Raw genomic sequence first — 24952 nt, 5'->3', positions numbered from 1 at the left:
AAGTTATGCAAGCCTTTTGTGTTAGCCAGCTCAATCGATAACGTAGAATGATGCAGAAAAAAATATGCCAAAAGCATTTCTGCTGCATATACAGTACATTTACATTCACCCAGTCAATCTGCTCCCACACACACACACACACACACACACAGGGAGCACATCAACACCCACACACTCCCACGCGACCAGAGCTGCCTTCACACAAACACAGATCGCATTTCACCCACAAACATGTAGATAATAAGATGATAAAATGCTGGGGTGAGCCCATTTTACCAGATATTTCAAAAGTGCCAAATTACAATACCTTTATTCTCTAAACACTGAAATGCCTTTAATTTTTGTAAAATAAAATTAGCATTTCATTTTTCATGGTTCATTAATGTTTAGTCCCAGCCTAAGCGCTCATTTTGACAATGTTAATAAATGCCATCCGCTTAACAGAACGACATGTCGGCACTTTAGCATATTAAAGGCTGCGACAATTAATTACTAGAATGTTGACTTCAACATTTAGCACGTCTTCCAATGTAGCATGAGAGAATCTGCAGTTATGAAGGGTAGGGCTGGGGAATAAAATTGCTGCGATTTTTCAAATTTTCGTAAATAGAAACAATTCAACGAGCCCATTTACATTACTTTAAACAGTGTTCCTTTATGAGGGGTAAGGTCTTAAACAGTTTAAGCAAAAAACAGTCAGCAAGGTCAGCACTTCGGTTGCATGTAAACCCTTTTTCCGGCATTCTTAGCGGCTAATCCAATGTGCGCAAGAGTTGTGTGCATGCCTATTTACGCATTGACATAAAAAGCAAGTGATTATTAAATTATTTCAAATCTAACGTAAACACGGGTTTCTTTGTCTTAATTTTTTAAAACCTGATTTTTGATAGAGTATTGCTGTCCATGTGAACACAATCACTTTAAATTTCAATTAATCAATTTAAATTCTGATTTAATGATTCATTTGCATCATCATGCAAATATGTTTACAGAAGTCATTGCGTCGCATTTTTCATATATTAACACTGTAATGCTGTGTGTATCAAATTTGATGGCTCCTGTTCAAGCTGAAAAGCCAAAAAGCATATGGTATGCAAGTTCCACATATTTATGGCACTATCTAGTGATTTTTTTGTGAATAAAAGTGGTCTCAATGTTTATATCGATCCATTAAAAATGGCGTCAGACTTGCGCGAAAAGTGATACTTATGTTGGGATAAACGACTGATTATTTTAATAAAGTAAAAGTGACAGCAATGATTATTTTGTTAATGATATTATAAAATGAGTATTTACTGAATATAAGCAACTTGTGCATGTTGAAATTACATGTATCAAATATGATACAACAGGCTTTTAAGGTATATCTCTCAATCACCATTCCATTCATGCCAACTATATATATATATATATATTTTTTTTTTTTTTTTTTTTTTAAATCACAGAGCTTTGAAAATTCTGACATATACTTTTTATAAGATATATTTAAAGTGTGAACTAATATTTCTGTGTATTTTCTTATATGCAGCCTGCTCTGTCATTATAAAGATCTCATTATTTTACATTATAAGTTCCTGAGACCCAGCGAAAAAAGTTTTACAACTTACCTTTTTTAAATGTCAATATAGTGTTTGGTGCATAAGGTACATATGATAAAAACTGTTTATTGAAAAAACAATATCTGATTCATATTGTATTTGATGTGCTGAATTGAACTGTGATACATTTCAATCCATATTTATAGACCAAGGAGGGGAAGTTGTCATGGCCAAACTCTCAAACATTTGGTATCTCTGAAAAGCCTCAGGAGGATAATGACCTTTAAAGCCTAATGTATCAAATATGTATGTAATGTATAAGATACATAAAAAAATATTTTTTTTATTTCTTTTTATAGTTTGTCTAGTGGTACTAAAAACGGTGTAATGCAATAAAAAAATAGTGGGGGTTAAATGTTGACTCAATGTATATATATATGTTATGTTTTTTTCTTTGTTATATGTTTGAGTCAATAAAAAATGTTAATTGAAAAAAAAGATGTGGGAAAAAAACAAATTACTGGTAAAAAAAAAAAAGAAAAAAAAAAGAAAAGAAAAAAAAAAAGGAATACAACTGGCAAAAACGTCTGGTTGCAATGATTGCTCCTTTGAGAAAAAAATGCCAAGCAAATACATAAATATGGATATAAATCTAATAAAAGGCTTAAACGTATAAAGAAATAATATCTTTCGCTATATCGTCCAGCCCTAATGGAGGGTGAGCAACTGAGAGTGTCAACATCCACCTCCAGCTACGCCACTCAACACAATGCCCAAAGTAAGAGATGCTCTCATCCATTAAAACATCACTTCAAACATTCCTGTACCTCAAACTCAAACTTGGAGCTGCCGAAGTTGGTCCTCTGCTTCTGCCAGAAGTTGTCTGGTTTGATGATGAGGGCGATGTGGATGCAGCAGGGAAACGACTCCTGCAGGATCTTCAGCAGCGGCTTAATGGAATCCCATTTGGAGCCACGCATGTCCACAATGACCGTGAAGCCATGTTTGCATACGTCTTCGCTGGAGAGAGAGAGAACAAAATGAGCTTTAATCCTCTTTGAATTACATAATCTATGGTGCATCCTCCCATCAGCCTCCCAGCTAGGAGTGAGCACAACCGCTAATAAAAAAAACAACAGTGCAGGAGCAACTACACCCTAAATAGAAGAAAAAATGATTTCCCCAAAGAAATCAATGCACATTCAACAGAGGGGGCAGATGGAGAGGGTGGAAGCTAAGTCATTACGCTTACCCAAGAAGCACAGCTGCAAAACGTACACACACAGCATCATCAGGTGAGAACGAAACCTGTTTCCAAACAGCTGATCAAGTGAAGGCCCTCCGTATCCAATCTGTCGAGTATCTACCTTTCTATCTAAACATCCAGATTTATCACATCACCTACATTGACCGCATCAGTTGACGGTCAGTTCCACTGAATTCCAGTGTCTCTCTTGCACTTCTATCAGCCAAACATCTTCCTCTGCGTCTTCAACGAAGAAAGTGTTTAATCAAAGATCTGTCTGTCATGATGAGCTGTAGAGCTCCACGCAGATGAACACACAGCCTGTGTGACTGCGACACTGTTTTCCACACTCTCTCGCTCCCTCTCTCTTGCTCACTGGCTCGCTCGCTCGCCCTCCCACTTTTCCTGCACACTCGCCTGCTCTCCATCTCTAAAGATCCATGCCCCTCTCTCGCTCTGTCTCTCCATTTCTGGATTTCTCTCTAGGGGATTGATTCAGTAACTGTAGAGTTCTCTCTCTCTCTCTCTGGTGCGTGTGTGTGGGTGCATGGGACAGAGTTGTGAGTGTGAGAATGATGATGAGGAGGAAGAGTTGCTGGCAGAGGCTGAACTGTGGCAGGTACTTGATCATGCCCACGCTGGCTTTCCCACCAACCACTCTCTCCGCTGCCTCTCCCACCAACCACTCTCTCCATCGCCCCCTCCTGCATTTCTCGCATATCTAAATAGCTTTCTCTTGTCCTCTGCCTCCATGAAAAAGAAAAGTGTGTTGAGATACAAATTTATTACAGTGTTATTGGCACTGAAAAAGTTATCTTATAAAAAGGGTAGTTCCGACACTAAATTCTGAATGAGCCACGTCTAAAGGAACATTCTATGTTCAATACAAGTTAAGCTCAATAGACAGCATTTGTAGCTTAATATCGATTATCACAACAATTTTATTTCAACTTGTTCCTACTTTTCTTTAAGAAAAGCAAAATTCTGGATAAAGCCCAGTTCACATCGCCAGTGCCACAGAGCGACAAAGAGACATGTTCCCATTCATTTTCAATGAGAGCAGAGCGACTTCTGGCGACATGAGTGACAGGTCCGTTGACGACAAGATGTGGTTTTACAGTGAGGCACTTACAATGGAAGTGAATGGGGCCAACCCGTAAAGGTTAAACTGCTCACTGTTTCAAAAGTATAGCCACAAAATGTAAACGATATGCGTCAGCGTGATTTTTGTGTGATAAAATCGCTTCCTAACTTTTTTGTGTAAAGTTATATCCAATTTTGCAAATTTATTGCCATGACGACAATGTCATACACCCTAAAAAGACTGTTAAAATGACGATTTATACAACTTTACAGCTCATACACAAGTTTTACCAGAAGAATTAATGTAAGTACTTTTATAAAATTATAAGCTTCACATTTCTGCCTTAAACCCTCCACAAACTGGCCACATTCACTTCCATTGTAGGTGCCTAACTGTAACATCGATTTTTCCTTTCTTTTTTTTTTTCCCTAAGAAAAGGAGGAACAAGTCGAAATTACTTTTTGTGGTAATCAACATTATGCCACAAATGCTGTTGATTGAGCTTAACTTGCACTTAAACCTGGAATATTCCTTTAAAGCTTTGTAAGCAATGTAAAATTAAAACGATTAATCAGTCAATAGTTTTTTAAATCAATTTATTAAATGTTACTCTGGAACCCTCTGCAATCAGCTAACTACCTAGGGTTTTATTTATTTGCTGATGGTTTTTTCAAAAATCCTCTATAGGTACCGTTTATAATCTCTAGTATCCATGAGAGTCTGCACTTATTTAGATAACTTTTTATTGTAGACAACAATTATAAAAGTCAAGTTATTTTGTATTTTTATTTCTCCCCTTTTCTCCCCAATTTGGAATGCCCAATTCCCAATGCGCTCTAAGTCCTTGTGGTGGCGTAGTGACTTGCCTCAATCTGGGTGGTGTAGGACGAATCTCAGTTGCCTCCGCGTCTGAGACCGTCAATCCGCGCATTTTATCACGTGGCTTGTTGAGCGCATTACCGCGGAGACATAGCACGTGTGGAGGCTCATGCTTTTCTCCGCGGCATCCATGCACAACTCACCACGCGTCCCACTGAGAGCGAGAACCACAGTATAGCGACCACGAGGAGGTTAACCCAACGTGACTCTACCCTCCCTAGCAACCGGGCCAATTTGGTTGCTTAGGAGACCTGGCTGGAGTCACTCAGCACGCCCAGGATTCGAACTCATGACTCCAGGGGTGGTAGTCAGCGTCTTTACTCGCTGAGCTACCCAGGTCCCCCAAGTCATTTTTACTTGTATAGCACTTTTCAAAGCACATTGTTTCAAAGCAGCTTTACATAAAACAATTCTGTAATGTAATGTCTTTAAGTCCTTATTGTGTAGCTCAAATGAATAACACATGGCCTCGAGTGGTTATTGCTTTGTTAAATATAATGATGGTCCACTCGGTCGTGTTGCTCTCTCCTCTACAATCCATTTTGAAGAACTTAAAGGGGGAAAACAGGAGTAAAAATGCTAATAACATCACAGTGTGCTCTCTGCAGCTGCACCACAACAGAGTTACCACCCTCATGCTCCGACTAATGAACCCTAAACACACTGTAAACAAACGAATTTAGAGAGCATGTCCGCTTGACAGCAGTTTAGTGAGGAATTGAATTCAACGGGCCTGGTTCATTCATATTTAGAAGCAAAACAACAGATCACATATAAAGACACAGCATCTCTAGGTCATCGGCTAATTTACAGATCAATGCACTGGAAAGTGAGGAAAAGGAAACATTACTGCAGTAAGCAGCAGGACAGGTAGAACAGGCACTAGACTCGTTACACAGAGAGACTATCCTATGTTTGTAATCTCTATTCATCCATCAAATGTTTGGACAAACTTGCCTAAATTTACGCTTCTCATGGTCATAAAAAGCTTTTAATCTAATTTGCATTTGTTTTTTATCTAATTTGATCTTGAAATTTGTTTAGTTGACAAACATGGTGCTTATGTTTGAACTTCTTTGTCAAATTAAACTAATTAAACATTTGAAGTGGATGTGTTGGACCCGATAGTAAGTGAAAAGCTGCCAAAAGGTATCCCGCATACATGAGAACTTCTTCAATACTGTTTAAAAGCATCCCAGGTGGATACTAGAGTAGACACCTAATGAAGTTGGTTGAGAGAATGCCAAAAGTGTGCAGAGCTGTAATGCAGGCAAGAAATAAAAAGGCTACTATGATGAAGCTTATTAAGGCTGAGTGGAGCATGAGGGGGGTTGGAAACTGGTGGGTGGGGTATGCTCAGGATGAGCAGAGGGTAAGTGGTGGAGGTGTGGACTGGTGGGCGGGGCTTGTTCTGGCTGAACAGCGAGTATGAAAGGGAGTACCTAGGGATGCCGGCGAGGTAGGCGATGAGTCTGCGGAGATCCTCGTGGCGTATTCTGTCGTGGTTGGTTCGTGACGGGAATGTTAAAACCGGACCACCACGCTTGTCCCTGCCCCCTGGAGAAAGAACAGTGCAGGAGTGAGAGATAGGGTTAAAGGAGAAAAAAAAGCAACATCAAGTCAGCTGATGGAGACAAGACAAACTAAACAGGCAAATCTCATATCTCTATCTGTCCAGAGCACTTTGCAATTTGTTTTCCCTTTTAGAATGAGCACATTTAAACTAATGTGCTGGAGTGTTTGTATGTATAAAAGGGTGTATTACAGATCCATGCTTGTCTGTGTGCATTTGTTTTCTAGTTTACGCCCTGGAAAGGGCTCCCTGTATATACGACTTTAGAACAGTGACTCTGGAAAGCTCAGAGGCCACCAAGAAGGATCACTTGAGCACCAATTTTTTATATTCTTGAGGCAAAGAGACTGTGTGTGATATGAGGTATGACCAAAATCTTTGGGGGGGGGGGTCCTAGCATACATTGAATCACAGTGTAGACGCTGTGTGTGAGTAACTGCGAAGTAATCCAAGACGAGACTTGGATACATATGATTGTTTTCTAAGGTTAACATCTAAGTAAATCTCACTGAATGACTCAGCTCTTGTCATTTTTCAAAGGGTGAGACAAATAAACTTTTGCGTCTGGGAAAATGCTGAGTTTGTGCGCTGAGAAAAATATCTCGATTGTTCTTAAATTAAGAGCAGCAGACTGCTGTAATCTGCAAAACAATTCAGTTTCATCCAAATGTTTTGACTCGCAATACCTTAAAGCTGATGTAAGTCATTTCTGCACCAATAGCACCACCAAACGGAATTGCAAAAAAAAAAAAACGTTTTTTTCAAAACGGCTTTCTGAAAATGCCCCCCATCTGCCATTGGTCAAACAAAAAGATAGTCCCCCCGCCCCCCCCCAAATCACGCCATTGGTTGAGTCAAGTTGTTGGGCCAGGTCTAAGTGGGTCACTCAAAAACAAAGAGCAATTTTCAAAGCGCCACAGAAAAACTTAGTTTTTGCAAAAATTAACCTATGAATGGCTTTCTAATAGTTGTCTCTGCTTATTAGGCTGGGATAGGAGAAAGTACAGAAAAAGTTACATACTTCATCTTTTTTTTTCTCCCCTTTTCTCCCCAATTTGGAATGCCCAATTCCCAAAGCGCTCTAAGTCCTCGTGGTGGCATAGTGACTTGCCTCAATCTGGGTGGCGGAGGACGAATCTCAGTTGTCTCTGTGTCTGAGACAGTCAAACCACGCATCTTATCACGTGGCTTGTTAAGCATGTTACCGCGGAGACGTAGCGCATGTGGAGGCTTCACGCTATTTTCCGCGGCATACATACACGCACAACTCACCACGCGCCCCACCGAGAGCGAGAACCACATTATAGTGACCACGAAGAGGTTACCCCCATGTGACTCTACCCTCCCTAGCAACCGGGCCAATTTGGTTGCTTAGGAGACCTTGCTGGAGTCACTCAGCATGCCCTGGATTTGAACTCGCGACTCCGATATATTTCCCTTTTATTTAAAGGGGCAGTAAGAGATAGGAAAGGGAATTACAGGCAGAAGAAGGGGGAAGGGGTTCATTGTTGTGAGCCAGATTCAAACTCACACATCAATGATCAATGTGTCAGAGCACCTGTGCTAATTGCTAGGTCACAGCCCCCACAACAAAACTACAAAAAAAATTAAAATAAATGATGGATATGTCAGTGGACATCTGACCAACAATAAAAGCAATGGCCCAAAAAGTATTTGGACACACTTAAAAATGTCTGAATATCATTGCATTATAGAAGAAAAAAAGATACTGTATCAAACCAAAGTTGCAGCTGCAAACATATTCTTTTCTCATAAGTAACTTCATGTTTGTTAGCCATTTTTTTCAATAGCAAAAAATAACCAACTGGTCTGAATGTATTTTATTCTATTTTTTTTGTGTGTGTGCGCGCATGTACTTTTTTGGATAATATTTCAAATGTTTTATAAATTGAAAATTAGAAAAAATTATTGTTTCAAATGTTTTGTTTGAAAATATGCTATATTTCTTTGAAACAAACGCCACTTGACATTGTGATATATAATATAAAGACATTCATAAATTTGTAATTGTGGATTAAGTTTTCAAACACTTTTTGGGGCCACTGCATATATTAATAGGCTACAACAGGGCAAAAGTGGTTCTAATTACAACAAATATCTCTGCTCAAATTAGCCAGTCTGTAGCTCTAAGCCAAACCAAGACCACTGGCTTTAAGAAATGCCTTATCAATGAGTTTCCTACCAATCCTCGTCCTCTCCTGGCTTCAGTTTATACATGTTATGTTACATAGCTAGAAAACCTTGACTTCTGCACAACAAACTCACTCAGTGGCTAGGCTATCCATGAGGACTTACTCCAGTGAATGTACTGAACCCCAATAATGGAGTGTGGATGTAATAGGATAATTCATTTTATCCTGTGGTGTTAAGGAATAAATAAATAAATAACATGAAATAATCAAAACTGTATGGTTATGTAGAATCACTGAACATTCACACTCTAGGCTATGCAGAGTCAGTTTTCGTGGTTGTTTTTTTAGTTGTAAGACCTTGAGCAGAAAAAAAAAAAAAAAAAAAAGACATTCAGATTAAGAAAGAAAGACAGTGAAAAAACCACTGCATTGATATTTTTAATCTAAATAAACACACTAACTTACATTTTTGCTAGTGGTCGACTGATATATATAGCAGAGGCTGATAATTGAATATTTTTTTTTTTTCAATAAATACTGAAAATATTCCTGTTTGGACGATTTGTTTCTTGAGGTCGTGAGGGCGCTGAGAATTGCCTGCATGGACATGAAGGAGCTGTCTGAGACATGTAAATGACGAATCAGTTTGTTTTGTTGTCACGTGCCATTATGTTACAAAAATAATAGACCGGTGTGCAGCACTATCTCGTTTAAACGGTCCACATAACAGAGCCATGGCAGAAGTGTATATGAGCTCATAATGTTAAAGTGCTCGCATGTTTCACTCTCTCTCTCCCTCTCCTCAACAGTTCCCTGTAACTTTTAACTGTCTTGCATAATGATAAAAAGGCAAATATCAATAAAGCAAATATCATTTACCATCTGTAAATATGCAGATACCTCGTTTTGACAGATGTAATTCACGAACCTCACAAAACTTGAGCAAATCTAGCATCCTGTGGAGTGCTCATAAATCTTCCTCTAAAGCATTTATTCTATCAGACTCTTTTTAACAGTTTCCTGTAACTTTTAACATTATTGTCTAATGATAAAAAGGCAAATATCAATAAAATTTCTATCATATAGTTTCTGCAAATATGCGGATATCTCTTTAAATGGATGTAATTCACAAACATCATGAAAATCCAGTGCTTTCTTCCTGTTGAGCGCCCATATACTATCTTTCTCTGAAGCATCTATCAGCCAGGATCAAAACTCAGTTCCTCTGATTTACAAATGTTACATGATGGTCAGTCCATGACAATCAAAGCAGGCGATCTGGGCCGTTTGCTGCTTGCTGGACCTGCACGAGCGAGTAAAACGCTTCACATGTGCTATGAGTAAATGTCATATTCACTGTGCACTGTATGTGCAATTGTTTGATTCTGTCTTTTGATAGAAATTGCAATTGCTAATGCGCGCATGCCATTCATGGTTGCTGAACTACAGTGTGCACTGTTATTTCCTTCTTCCTAATATATTAACAACTTCTTTGTGTGCAAATAAATTACTAAAACTGGATAACAAATCTTCTATCTACCATTTAAAACACAACTTTATTTTTTTAAAGATTATTTTTTACAAAATTAAAGTTTTGTGTGAAATTATGAGTAAATATAGTGCTAAATAAGTGTTTATCATTTTTTTGGGCAATTTTATGTACATGATATTTACAATATTAAATTGTGTGTTATATCAGCATTATATAAGCCTAACGGCCACCTCACTCTCTGGATATCAGCATTGGCCGTTAAAAAACCCATATCGGTCAACCACAAATTTTTTGCAAGTAACAATAATAATAAAGTTACTTGCATAATACAGTATGTAAAACATGGCTTTGAGTTATTTGTGTATGCGAGTATGTAAAGCATTCAGAGTGGTTTTTTTTTTTGTTTGTTTGTTTTTTAATTAAAAGCACTCAACTGCAGCTAAAAACATCAATTAACACCAACATGATCAAACAGAAAGTTCCGGTACCCTAGGATCGCCCACATTATGCCAACTCTCCGACTAGCGCCATCTCAGACATTTTGTATCTGCTCTAGTGTGTTTACCTTCCCTTGTGGTGCGACCTGGAAGAGACCCGGGTTCGGATCCCACGTTGAAACCATGAATTATCCGTGTTCGCATAATCAATGATGAGCACAATTCTGAGGCTGCATTTTTCCCTCTAACATTATTTTTACTCCACTGATGGTTATGTTTTGGTTTGGGGTTTCAGTTTATAAAATATGCATTCCTCTTCACTGTATTAGAGCCTGTAAAGCTGAAAACAACTCGCCTCACAACTTGCTTTTGAAGCTTCTCCTTGGACATTACATCCAGAAAATGTAGCTCACACATGCCCATACACCCAAGAAAATTTACCACTTTGGCCACTGGGGTCAGTGTTTCCCATTTCAGTAAGGACAGACCAATTTTAGCTAAAGAAAATTTAACCTACTAGTTCAGTTTTTAACTGTGAGATCAGAGTGTCGAGACAACACACCTGATAAGAAGGCCACTTTTTCCTTTAGAATGGGCAAAACCTCCATTGCCTTCATTTCTTCATTCCTGCGAAATCCTGAAAAACAAAAACAAAACATGCGTTATAATCAATGCAATAACAGCGTCTAGCAGTTATCACATGCACACTGTGACACACTGAGCCATACTGCTAATTCAGCCAATGACAACTGAAGTCTGGTTCATGTCAATTACTAATCCTGCTTCCCCCCATCATTTCCTGTCCACTCTCTACTAGAGGTGGGAAAATGCATCGATGCACCACAGTGCATCGACCTATCAAAGAAATTTCGATGCATCGATTATGAAATGTAAGAATCGATTATCATTATACTGTATATTAATACCCAATGTGTAAGAACTGTTGAAGACTCACAAGCCTGAAATACGACATTAGGCTACAAAACACAGTCTAAACTGTCTCTGGAACTGTTACTGTTTATTTAATGATGACCTGCTGTGTCTCTATTAAATCAAGCAGTGCATTTACTGACTGGTTGTTCATATGACAATGTATAATTAAAGCTACACAAGTTTTGTTGCAATAAGTGGACTTTTATCAAATAATGAATGAATGAATGAAATCTGCCATCACATTTCGTGTTGGTTTAGATTTCATTATCTAAAATAGAGTCTATTATTGGATTGTATTTATGTCTCTAAAAAGTCTGCAAACACACCTTTTACAAGAACTGTATAAAATGTATTCCTGATTGGTTATATCTGCTCTGTACAAATCTGAAATGATCAGAGGGTAGTAAATGCAATAAGAATTGCATTTCTCATTTCTAAATAATTCTTGAAAAAAAAAAAAAAAGTACTAAAAGTATTACTGGAATCGTTACTGGAACCATTAAGGAACCAGAATTGTTAAGAGGAATCGGAATCGTAAAATTCATTACGATTCCCAACCCTACTCACTGGCCTTTGTTACAACATTGATCGGTTTGTTAGAGCAGCCTGATACAGCTACATTGGCTCAATTAATAGTATGAGTTTGGGGCAGGACTATCTGTTTATCTGATATATGGCAGAAGGTGGGAGTGTTTGGTAAACCCGTTTGAAAACATTCACTATTTTTCCAATATCTTTTGTTGACACTAGAGACTTCACCTTGAATACTTTGACCGTCAACTCTACTAGATTTGATATCTACTCTACATTTTCTTTTTTTTTTTTTGCGTGCCTTTAGCTGAATGTAAAGACAACTATACACATCTTTGTTTGTTCTCCTGTTCTTGGCATGTGCACGTATCGCCTCAAGTGCTGGACCTCGTTCAAGTGCTTTGCATGAGATCAGCAGCAACCTGGATGAACCACAACTTCTGTTCAACCGTTTGTTTTTATGATTCACAGGTTCAACTTGACTGGCTTTGGCGAGGCTTGGCATCAGTTAGTCATGCATAGCCAACAGACTAACTTTGGTCGCTCAGAGTGCCTAGACTCACATTCACAAAGATTTAACCTTGCTTAGATTATGCAATCTAAACTTTTCCATTTGTTTCCTGGGTTATTACAAGTTTGAACAAATCACACACACACTTGTCCAAGTATCAACATTTGACAGTTGTATTCGGAATAGAACTAGTATCCTACTCCTACGGCCAAAGTATACATCAGTTTTCTGTGTGCTGCTACTTCTCGTGCACAGTGTGCGTGACGCAAACAAAAACATCAGAGTATATCATGTCACTTCAACACGTCAAAAGAGTATACTTTGAAAGGCCAGAGCACTTGACCTACATGACACATAACAGCACATGGAAAATGAAGTACACCCTAGCCTTTACTATTGCAATATATAGTATATATACTAGAGATCAACCAATATATCTGTTTTGCTGAATAATCGACACCGATAACAGATATCTGGAACTATCGGTTATCGGCAAAAATCCACACAGATAGTTTTTCCCCCGTTGTGTCCGGTGCTGGAGTGGCTGGGAAGGATCCGCTGTCATTATACAGTATGAAAGTAGCCTCTAGAGGTGAAATAAAAACTATCACTTCACTGATGCCTTGTGGTGTTTGTTTTGACACGTGAGACTACACTCTGCATGGAGCGGAACACTTCAGATGCGGATTTAAAACATCAACAACGAAAAGGTATGTATACAGTACACTACAGTCATGATGTCATATCATTATAAAGTAATTAATTTGTTGACTAGATGCTGCATTAGTAGAGAACAGCAGTATGTTTGCCGACAAGGCTGAGAGGATGCTAACATTAAAGCTAACCTCAAGCGGTTAGAACAATGTGACAAAAATCCTACCCAAATGTTTAAATGTCACGATTGTTACCATCTATTACCATCTATTTGCATTAGTTTATATCCAGCTGGTCACATTTATGCATTTGACAGCCAGCTCAGTTGCATATTTAAAGCTAGTGTCATGAGAAAGCAAATTAATATCTTCATGCAGGCTAGAGAAATGTATAAACAAATTAGAAACGCATCTGCTTTCAATTTAAAAAAAATGATCCTCACTGTAATACGATGACTTCAGTTCGATCACATTCTTGCGCTAAAAAAGGCTAGACACAGCGCAACAAATACAGTTTAACTGAAAGCAGGTGTCTCAATATGCTTTCAAAGTTATTTTTAATTAGACACATCATTTAAAAAAACAGCGCTCCTACACGAGATGCTGAATAAACAAAGGGAAACAAAGACATTTGTCTAGCGTGCGCTTACATAGAAAAACAAAAGAATGGTTGCAAAAGCGTTCAGTGTCAACAGCCCCTTACAGTTGGTGGAGGTCTTTGGCCATTGCGTCTTGCTCTCTTATAAGCATTTCTCAGATAAAGCAATGAGTTGTTTAAATGCTTTGTCTGGAAAGATGTTCAACTTAGAAATATGTGTCTCGAGATCCTCACGTTCGGTTCCATTCTGGTGTGTTCCGTCTGATTGAACATCCCCTGGCCTGGGCTCACAGTCTGAACCGCTTCACCATCGAGATCAGCCGATTACCTCTGCTATATGTGACTATTGCTACCCTACATACAACTGTACTGAATAAAAAAAGAATGTGGTATTTCGCTGTTATTATGAAGCTTGAGTCTGGAGAAGTACGAATCAGTTCACATGGTGTTACGCTTGCAATATCTATTGAAGCGTTTCCCCCCCCTCATTTTACTTTTGACTTAACATTTGAGAATATGGACCAACTAAAACTTTAATATATTTTATGCACATTAGTTGAAAATGAAACGCTCTTTTTTTTTTTTTTTTTTACAGCCATGATAGGAATGTTCTATGCATTAATATAATGGTGCTGAATGGTTTATGTAATTATTGCACCCTCTTGTGGACTAAGGGAACAATGTAAATTTACAATTAGAATATTAGTTTATATATATTAATATTTATATATTTATTTCATTAAAAAAAGTACAATACATTTTCATGGTTCAGTCAGTTCTGTTTATTTTTGTAATAAAGTTCAGCACTATTTTAATTTGAGTGTAATTTTTTCACTCAGTATAAATTTTAAAAACTCAGTTATTGGTAAAATCCACTATCGGTCAACCTCTAATGTATACTGTCCTTCCATTTCCAGTGTGATGAATGAACCAGAAATAATTCATGATTTACAAAATAACTTTTCTGGACGCCACTCACATGCAATGTGCCGAGGTCATGTGACAACAACATAGCATAAGACTACTTCATAATGCGTACAGCTTGCATACTATTTATAATACACAGTACTCAGTAAGTAGAAAGCAAGTTTTCCCTTCCAAACATAGCCAAACTTAGCATTTTTTTAATCTAAACTCCGGTATAGAGCACAAAACTCTCTCGTGTTAAGCGTTTATGGCCACGTGGATATGTATCAGTTCAGACATGCTGTCTCTAATTTTTCTACTATCCCTCCATCCCAGTGCTGTTAATTGAGCATGAAATACGGATGGAGAAGGAGGCTTATCCCTCCTACACACAGCTAAGAGAGAGAGATGATGTCAGCTATTCATTTTTCTGTGATGTCTACCCTGTGGTGTCTCAATGCCTCTCACTGTACAAACACACACCTTTTTTCTTTCACTCTACCTAATTCCCTGCCATTCTTTTTCCATATTAAGTATGGAACCTTTTGAATACTAAGCACAACAAATGTATATAGTTATCTCTGATCATGAATTTATAATTTCATTTACCATAAATAATCAATTAATATATAAATGTAATTAAACATAATTTATAACAGAGGATCCGCAAATTAATGTTTGATCTAAAACGATTTTATTTTAATATTTATTTATTTTTATATATGTTGAACAAAAATACAATAACTTCACCCAAAACTAGTTAAGAAGCTAAAAGTTCAGTTAAAAGTTTTCAATGCAAGTAAAATTGAAATGCAGTGCACAATTATACAACTCTGTATATCAAAAAGTATTATTTTAAAGCCTATGAAATGATAAAGAATGTAAATGCATTATTACGGTACTTAATAATAATAATAATAATAATATTTAAATGATAATTCATGTTATTAAAAGGCCAGGCTTTTACTGTATATTATCTACAATTATATACAATATGTAATAAAGGGTCCTGCTCTGTCTCTCTCTATCCACCAAATGGAATTTAGTATGAAAAATGCTGAATACCTATCATTTATAATATACATAATTTAACATAAATGTTACATTTATTGATTCCTTTAATTAAAAAGCAAATAAAATAAATAAACGAGAGCCAACACTATCCCCCTCAGGGAAAGAGTGTGTGTGGATAATACTGCGGTATAGGAGGGCAAATGAGGTTCTCACTCTTGCAGCTGGATGATGTAATGGTGTGTGTAAGTGTTTGTTAGTGTGCTCTTTAGAGAACCACAGCAGTCAAACAGAATAGTGTAACGTACATTTGCAAAGTGTTTAGAAAATTACTAATAATTATCTGAAGAGACAGTAAAAATTACAAAGAACAAAAGTGACAACACAAATGTGCCATAGCACTGATGTATTGATATAGACATTTTCATTTTCAAGTGTTCATACAATTATATTATACTTACATTTTATACAACCTGCACTGTATTACGTTGTATTGTATTGTACACTATATCATGTATTTCCTTTCCTTTATGCATAATATTTTATATTTCATAGTATATTTATTAAGGTTCTGGTTGCTATTCTGCATTACTGTTTACTTCAAAGTATTTTCTATTCCATATTTGTAAAATATTTAATTGTATATTGTACACAACTACAATATAAATTTCACATAATTCTATTTCTATGCTGCAGTACCTCATTGTATCCTACACTGTCTCCTTTTCTCCTCACCTGTACACCAGTATCTGTGTCTGAAACACTCAATTTAGCCCAAAACTAAACTGCTCCTCTGAGAATTAATAAAGTCTAATTTTACTGTATATGAATATGTATTCTATGTATAAGTAAAATAAGGCAGAAAAAGATTTCAATTAATAGTTTAAAAATAATTGCTTTGCACTTCTGTAACCTGGCAGGAAAGTAGTATGAATCTAATATTATCTGGTTTCAATTTTAGTCTTATCCTATGCCAATCATAAAAAAAAATAAAAAAAATAAATAAACATAACATTGTCCAATATAGTCAAAGACATTTCCTTTCATACATCCCCAAAGAGTGCATAAGAATGAGTATAGGAACACATACAGTATACAAAGGGTAACAATCTACACAAAACCAATCTTGTTACAAATTGGGGTTTCAGCGAGGCTAACAACATCGTTTATCAAAAAGATTTTACTTTTACGTCCAGAAAGAAAACAAAGAAATAGCCTCCATTTCATACCTGAAGCGTCTCTCATATGAATGTTCAATGTATCTCATTTAAATGTCTACTTGCCCAAATTAATCCCATTTCACAGGCGTGTTGCTGTCCTTCAAGCTTCGCATGCAGGGTAACAAGATATTTCACATCTAAAATCCATCATTTCAGCAACCAAACCACAGAAATACAACAAACCACTTCACAAATAGAGACATTACGCTTTGGAAAATCAGACAGTCAACTCTAGTCCCAGATCTGGAAGAGCTCTGAATGTGGTTGGGAATTCACAGTCTGTGGAAAAAGAACTGAGGAATCTGTTTTTGTTTTTTGGAGAGAGACTCTAAAGAATACTGTGGTACTGTGGGACCGCTCTTTTGTGACAGGAAGGTGAAAAGAGGGTGAGCTTTAAAGTCGTTCAACAGAAACAATTGAAAAAGAAGGAAGAATTTACACAGCCACGAAATTGATATCTGTATCAGCACATCAGTACCTCCAAAACTAACCACTCTCAGACAGACAATTATGTATCAGACATCAGAACGAGAACAGAAAACAAAGTTGTTTAAAAATGTAGCCTTATTGTTTCCAGGTAAAAGGTTCTTGATTTCACTGATATTGAAACAGTAATAGTCAAGATAACAACCTCAAGCTTCAAGCTCAGGCACAATCTTAAACTGGCACATCCTTTCACACTTACCGGCAACAATTCTCTCTCTCTCTCTCACTCACACTCACACACACACACACACACACACACACACACACACTAAATCTTAAGAGTAGAGCACTGGCTCTCTGCTAGATGGCAGCAGAGCAGGCACACTGATCAGCACTACAGTGATGAGATGATGGAGAGAGAAGTGAGAGAGAGGGATAAAGAGAAAACCAAAGAGAATGTAATGGATGTAGACTGCTTAGATACAGTCAAGCCAGCTGCATCGCAGGACTTATAATACTGTATATGAGGCTGCCTTTAAACTCTCCTAGAAAATTTCTGCTTCTAAATGTTTAATCACGGCATGACGTGCCTTTAAGTGATTTTGGCAGTAAAAAAATGGACAAAATTTTGTTAAGAAATTTTATATATCTTTCCTTTTCACCTACTTACAATGAGCAGTTACATTATTACAAACCACCAACATACTGTAGCTAGCTAGACAAGCCTAAAAGGTGAATCTAATTGTCAAGAATGTGTCTGGTTATATTTCACCCTAAAATCAAAATTGATGAAAATTAAGCAAATTTTATTCAAGTAAAAAACAATGATATTGTTTTATCTGAAGTATTTCTATACATCATGGGTACTATTTGTTGTACTGACTTGTATTTAAGCAAATTTTGCCTAAATAAAAAAACTGTATAACCATAGTTTTTTACTGTAATAGTTCCTGTAAATTATGCTACTGTACTGATATTCACCACTATGAAAAAAAACCTCTTAAACTAAAATGTCTGGACATTACCATAACGATAATTTGAGGGTGATATGTGCTTAATTAAAATAATGAAACAAATCTTGCAATAAATGACCATAAAAATAGGCTTAACTTTCATAAAGATAAATTTGAACATTTTCTTGATTTTGTAAAATGTGACCTAGATGTTTTTGTAAGATTCTCCAACAACAGCTAAATAAGTAGTACTTCTGTTAAGCTTAACAGCCAACTTAAAATGTGACCAATACCAATTTAATAATACAGTTTCCCACTGTAAATTACAAAATTTCACACACCTCCCCTTCCGCAGTTGTTCTTCTTCACTGTTGGTCAGATTGAAGTGCACGTGAGGGCAGAGGTCAATGGTTCGACGAGTACGCGCCAGCGTGTGGCAGCCATTAATAACATCATAACTCATACTGCTGGTCGCGTTACTGTGCACATTAATGAAGTTGCAGTCCCAACACAAGCCTCACAAAACTAACGAGTCAATTCATCCTTTCATTTCCGACTCCAGTCTTGCTGAATGAACAGGTGACAAATGAATCTTGAACACTTCTGCGACTGTGACTGAACTGATGCCAAACGGTTTGCTACAGCTGAATTGGTACTGTGTGAGACTCAAGTTTATTTCAAATCTTTAATTGCTGATTCTAGAAGGAACAGGTAACAGCGATGATTTCCCAATTTAATTCAAATTACGATTCACAAGCACTCGATTCAATTCATTTCCAGTTTTAAACATTTAACAACAGGACAACTGTAGGCATCGAGGCAAGCTTTGCATTTCCACCCTGCAGCCTTTAAGCTCACATCAGTCAGGTCAGATCAAATCACTTCAGCGCTGTTGACCTGGCTTCTCATTGGAGTGTAGCTTGTGTCTGAATCTTAGCAATTACCCTATTAACCTAAGGTGCTCCAGGGGATTGAGATCTCAAGCAGACGACCCCTGTGACCTGACCCATCACCATGTAAAACTGCTGCAGAACCAGGTTAACACTTGAGCTGGTGGGCCTGTAACCCAGAGGCCATATGGCATATATATATATAAATTTTTTTAAACATTTTTTAATTAAAACTCACATAACTCAGTCTCTCATCTGGGCCTTTCTGGTGACACTGTTTACGTAATAAAGCAAGTTACCAAACAGGGTAACATGAACTGCAGAGGACTGAAGTGTACTTACATATGATAAACTGAATGAAAGGTCAGCTAAGCTCACTGTATTACAGGCAATGATGTGCGTGAAGCATGAAGAGAGAGTCTGTTAGCAAAGCTTGTTTCTCCTAGTGTAATGTGATCACGGGTGAGGAGCAATTTCAGCTTCTGTTCTCTAGAAATCTAAAGCATGGCCAGACTGGTAAAGAGGGAAAATGCCACGTTGCAGTATGTGGAAAGCAGGAATTGCTCAAAGTTGATGACACTGACAGAGAAACTCAGACACATACTGTTGGACCACACAGTATAACTTAAATTAGGCCACAATTAGCATCGTTTTGGCCAATCGATTAAAACTAGCCTCTGTATTATATGTTCCAAATAAAGTTTATGGACAACTGGGGAGTAACTGGTGTTTTATTTACTCGCCAAAGCCAATTTTTACTCACATTTGGCATTTGTCGAGTGTTAATTTTGGACTCTAGGCAGATCCCTGTTTCACGACTCTTTAAATTAAACAGAGGGTAGTTTATGCTGTCTTGTGTAAGCTATAAGTGCTTTGCATGTTCCATTCAGTAATATGAGCCATTGGCTCGGCTGAGTTTTTTTTATGCATTGTCTGTGATGTCATTATTGTGCCGTGTTGTCTGTGGGGGACATACTATATTTAGCCCAGTGCAGTAACAGAGGTCCAGTGCGGTGCCTGATCTCTCCTTTTCAGCAAAAGATACAAAAAAGAGGGGAGTCACACCCTCAAGGCACATCCTATCTATTCTTCTTCTCCCACTCAATCAGTTCGTCTGTCCTTTTTTTCTCCTTCTCTACTTTCCCACCTGTCTGTGCGTCTCACACTATATCACCCTCTTCTTTCACTTTAGTGCAAAACGTGATATCAGTGATTGGGTGCATTTGAGAATTAGGGTAAACAGTGGTTTAACAGTGGTGCTAATAGTGGTGCTTGCCAAAGCCAGCAATATACTTTTATCCAAGTACGCGTTCGCAGACTCGAGCACCACTATTACCATTGCTAACCCTAAGTTTCTCCCCAATTTGGCATGCCCAATTCCCAATGCGCTCCAAGTCCTCGTGGTGGCATGATGATTCGCCTCAATCCTGGTGGCGGAGGATGAATCTCAGTTGCGTCTGCATCAGAGTCAATCCGCGCATCTTATCACGTGGCTTGTTGAGTGCATTACCGCAGAGACCTAGCGCGTGTGGAGGCTCATGCTATTCTCCGCGGCATCCACGCACAACTCACCACGCGCCCCACCAAGAGCGAGAACCACATTATAGCGACCATGAGGAGGTTAATCCAACGTGACTCTACCCACCCTAGCAACCGGGCCAATTGGTTGCTTAGGAAGCCTGAGTGGAGTCTCTCAAAGCGCCCTGAATTCGAACTTGCGACTCCAGGTGTGGTAATCAGTGTCTTCCATCCACAGAACTGCCGCTCACTGGATGTTTTTTGTTTTTGGCACCATTCAGAGTAAACTCTAGAGACTGTTGTGCGTGAAAATCCCAGGAGATCAGCAGTTACAGAAATACTCAAACCAGCCCATATTGTTTTAAGGATTTTTAGATAATTTTAAATGGAAAACAAGACAAAAACACTGGATAACAATAGGATTTTTTTTTTTTTTTTTTTTTTTGCAGTGAATTTTTTTAATGAATTAAACAATAAAAAGCCAAGTATTTTTTTCCCCTTGTAATTCAGTGATTGTAATTTAGAGATATTTTTAAAAGATGATTTTGTCGTCTTTATTGTTAGTAAGCATGTTTAATAGAACCTTTGAAGTCAAGGCACAAGCTGAATAGTCGGTTAAGAGCTAATGATTAATCATTGCAATAATCACCCTAATAGTCGAATAATCGCTCTAATAATTGTTAGATTAGTCGATTATCAAAATAATCATTAATTGCAGCCCAAAATTTAGAAAGAGTTCAGAAATAAATATTTGGGGGAATAACACTGATTTTCAATCACAGCTTTCATGCGTCTTGGCATGCTCTCTATCAGGCTTTCACATTGCTTTTGGGTGACTTTATGCCACTCCTGGCACAAAAATTCAAGCAGCTCTGCTTTGTTTGATGGCCATCTTCCTCTTGATCACATTCCAGAGTATTTCAATGGGGTTCAGGTCTGGAGATTGGGCTGGCCATGACAGGGTCTTGATCCGGTGGTCCTCATCCACATCTTGATAGACCTGGCTGTGTGGCATGGAACATTGTCCTGCTGGAAAAACCAATCCTCAGAGTTGGGGAACTTTGTCAGAGCAGAAGGAAGCAAGTTTTCTTCCAGCATAACCTTGTACATGGCTTGATTCATGCGTCCTTCACAAAGACGAATCTGTCCGATTCAAGCCTTTCTGTAGCACCCCATATCATCACCGATCCTCAAACAAATTTCATAGTGGGTGCGAGAGACTGTGGCTTGAAGGCCTTTCCAGGTCTCTGTCTAACCAGGTGGAGGATCGATGATGATCTGGGAGTGCTTCAGCAAGGCTGGAATCGGGCATATTTGTCTTTGTCAAGGATGCATGAATCAAGCCATGTACAAGGTTATCCTGGAAGAAAACGTAATTCATTCTGCTCTGACAATGTTCCCCAGATTGTTTTTTCCAGCAGGACAATGCTCCATGCCACACAGCCAGATCAATCAAGGTGTGGATGGAGGACCACCGGATCAAGACCCTGTCATGGCCAGTCCAATCTCCAGACTTGAACCCCATTGAAAACCTCTAGAATGTGATCAAGAGGAAGATGGATGGCCACAAGCCATCAAACAAAGCCAAGCTGCTTGAATTTTTGCGCCAGGGGTGGCATAAAGTCACCCAACAGCAATGTGAAAGCCTGATAGAGAGCATGCCAAGACGCATGAAAGCTGTGACTGAAAATGAAGGTTATTCCACCAAATATTGATTTCTGAATTCTAAGTTAAAACGTTAGTATTGTGTTGTTTAAAAATTAATAAGAACTTGTTTTCTTTGCATTACTCGAGGTATGATTACTTTTTTGTTATTTTGACCAGTTGTCATTTTCGGCAAATAAATGCTCTAAATGACAATATTTTGATTTGGAATTTGGGATAAATGTTGTCAGTACTTTATAGAATAAAACAAAAATGTTCATTTTACTCAAACACACACCTATAAATAGTAAATCCAGAGAAATGTATAATTTTGCAGTGGTCTCTTAATTTTTTCCAGAGCTGTGTGTGTATATACACATTATAATATATATATATATATATATATATATATATATATATATATATATATATATATATATATATATATATATATATATATATATATATATATATACACACACACACACACACACACACACACACATACACATACATACACTATATTGCCAAAAGTATTCGCTCATCTGCCTTCAGACGCATATGAACTTAAGTGACATCCCATTCTTAATCCATACGGTTTAATATGACGTCGGCCCACCCTTTGCAGCTATAACAGCTTCAACTCTTCTAGGAAGGCTTTCCACAAGGTTTAGGAGTGTGTTTATGGGAATTTTTGACCATTCATCCAGAAGCACATTTGTGAGGTCAGACACTGATGTTGGACGAGAAGGCCTGGCTCGCAGTCTTCGCTCTAATTCATCCCGAAGGTGCTTTATTGGGTTGAGGTCAGGACTCTGTGCAGGCCAGTCAAGTTCTTCCACACCAAACTCGCTCATCCATGTCTTTATGGACCTTGCTTTGTGCACTGGTGCGCAGTCATGTTGGAACAGGAAGGGGCCATCCCCAAACTGTTCCCACAAAGTTGGGAGCATGGAATTGTCCAAAATCTCTTGGCATGCTGAAGCATTCAGAGTTCTTTTCACTGGAACTAAGGGGCCATGCCCAGCTCCTGAAAACAAGCCCACACCATAATCCCCCCTCCACCAAACTTCACAGTTGGCACAATGCAGTCAGACAAGTACCGTTCTCCTGGCAACCGCCAAACCCAGACTCGTCCATCAGATTGCCAGATGGAGAAGCGAGGTTCGTCACTCCAGAGAAAGCGTCTCCACTGCTCTAGAGTCCAGTGGTGGCGTGCTTTACACCACTGCATCCGACGCTTTGCATTGCACTTGGTGATGTATGGCTTGGATGCAGCTGCTCGGCCATGGAAACCCATTCCATGAAGCTCTCTATGCACTGTTCTTGAGCTAATCTGAAGGCCACATGAACTTTGGAGGTCTGTAGCGATTGACTCTGCAGAAAGTTGGCGACCTCTGCGCACTATGCGCCTCAGCATCCGCTGACCCCGCTCTGTCATTTTAGTTGCTGTCATTCCCAATCGCTTCCACTTTGTTATAATACCACTGACAGTTGACTGTGAATATTTAGTAGCAAGGAAATTTCATGACTGGAATTGTTGCACAGGTGGCATCCTATCACAGTAACATGCTGGAATTCACTGAGTTCCTGAGAGCGGCCCATTCTTTCACAAATGTTTGTAGAAGCAGTCTGCATGCCTAGGTGCTTCATTTTATACACCTGTGGCCATGGAAGTGATTGGAACACCTGAATTCAATTATTTGGATGAGTGAGCGAATACTTTTGGCAATATAGTATATATATATATATATATATATATATATATATATATATATATATATACACACACACACACACACACACACACACACACACACACACACACACACACACACACACACAGTATATATATAGTTGAAGACAGAAGTTTACATACATTTAGGTTGAAGTCATTAAAACTCATTTTTTTACCACTCCACAGAATTCATATTAGCAACCTATAGTTTTGGAAAGCCGTTTAGGACATCTACTTTGTGCATGACAAGAGTCATTTTTCCAACAATTGTTTACAGACAGATTGTTTCACTTTTAATTGACTATATCACAATTCCAGTGTGTCAGAAGTTTACATACACTAAGATAACTGTGCCTTTAAGCATCTTGGGAAATTCCAAATAAATTATGTCAAGCCTAATTTAGCTTCTGATTGGCTAATTGGAGTCAATTGGAGTACCACCTGTGGGTGTATTTTAAGGCCTACACTGGCAGCCAAAAGTTTGGTATAATGTACAGATTTTGCTCTTATGGAAAGAAATTGGTACTTTTATTCACTAAAGTGGCATTCTACTGATCACAATGTATAGTCAGGACATTAATAACGTGAAACATTACTATTACAATTTGAAAATATTAAACTATTTCAAAGAGTTCTCATCAAAAACTCCTCCATGAGCAGCAATGACAGCTTTGCAGAGCCTTGGCATTCTAGCTGTCAGTTTGTCCAGATACTCAGGTGACATTTCACCACACCCTTCCTGTAGCACTTGCCATAGATGTGGCTCTCTTGTCAGGCACTTCTCACGCACCTTAGTCTAGCTGATCCCACAAAAGCTCAATGGGGTTAAGATCCATAACACTCTTTTCCAATTATCTGTTGTCCAATGTCTGTGTTTCTTTGCCTACTCTAACCTTTTCTTTTTGTTTTTCTGTTTCAAAAGTGGCTTTTTCTTTGCAATTCTTCACATAAGGGCTGCATCCCCGAGTCTTCTCTTTACTGTTGTACATGAAACTGGTGTTGAGCGGGTAGAATTCAA

At 38.1% G+C, this 24952-nt stretch overlaps 1 protein-coding gene across 7 annotated transcripts in view; it reads right to left on the bottom strand.

Annotated features, from left to right (window-relative positions):
- The window catches only part of trioa (trio Rho guanine nucleotide exchange factor a), a 183684-nt gene that overhangs the window by 87006 nt on the left and 71726 nt on the right, over positions 1-24952 (bottom strand). For all 7 annotated transcript variants that reach the window (XM_051664228.1, XM_051664229.1, XM_051664230.1 and 4 more), the window contains 3 exons: positions 10965-11039; positions 6190-6304; positions 2366-2558 (listed from right to left, as the gene is read on the bottom strand). In XM_051664228.1, coding sequence (XP_051520188.1) covers positions 2366-2558; positions 6190-6304; positions 10965-11039 — 383 coding nt within the window. The remainder of the gene's footprint in view (positions 1-2365; positions 2559-6189; positions 6305-10964; positions 11040-24952) is intronic.

This window comes from Myxocyprinus asiaticus, chromosome 30 (genome assembly GCF_019703515.2).
Source record: "Myxocyprinus asiaticus isolate MX2 ecotype Aquarium Trade chromosome 30, UBuf_Myxa_2, whole genome shotgun sequence".
In the NCBI taxonomy this organism is placed as follows: domain Eukaryota; kingdom Metazoa; phylum Chordata; class Actinopteri; order Cypriniformes; family Catostomidae; genus Myxocyprinus; species Myxocyprinus asiaticus.
Note: the sequence above shows the minus strand (reverse complement) of the source record. Positions and strands in the feature narration are given on the sequence as shown.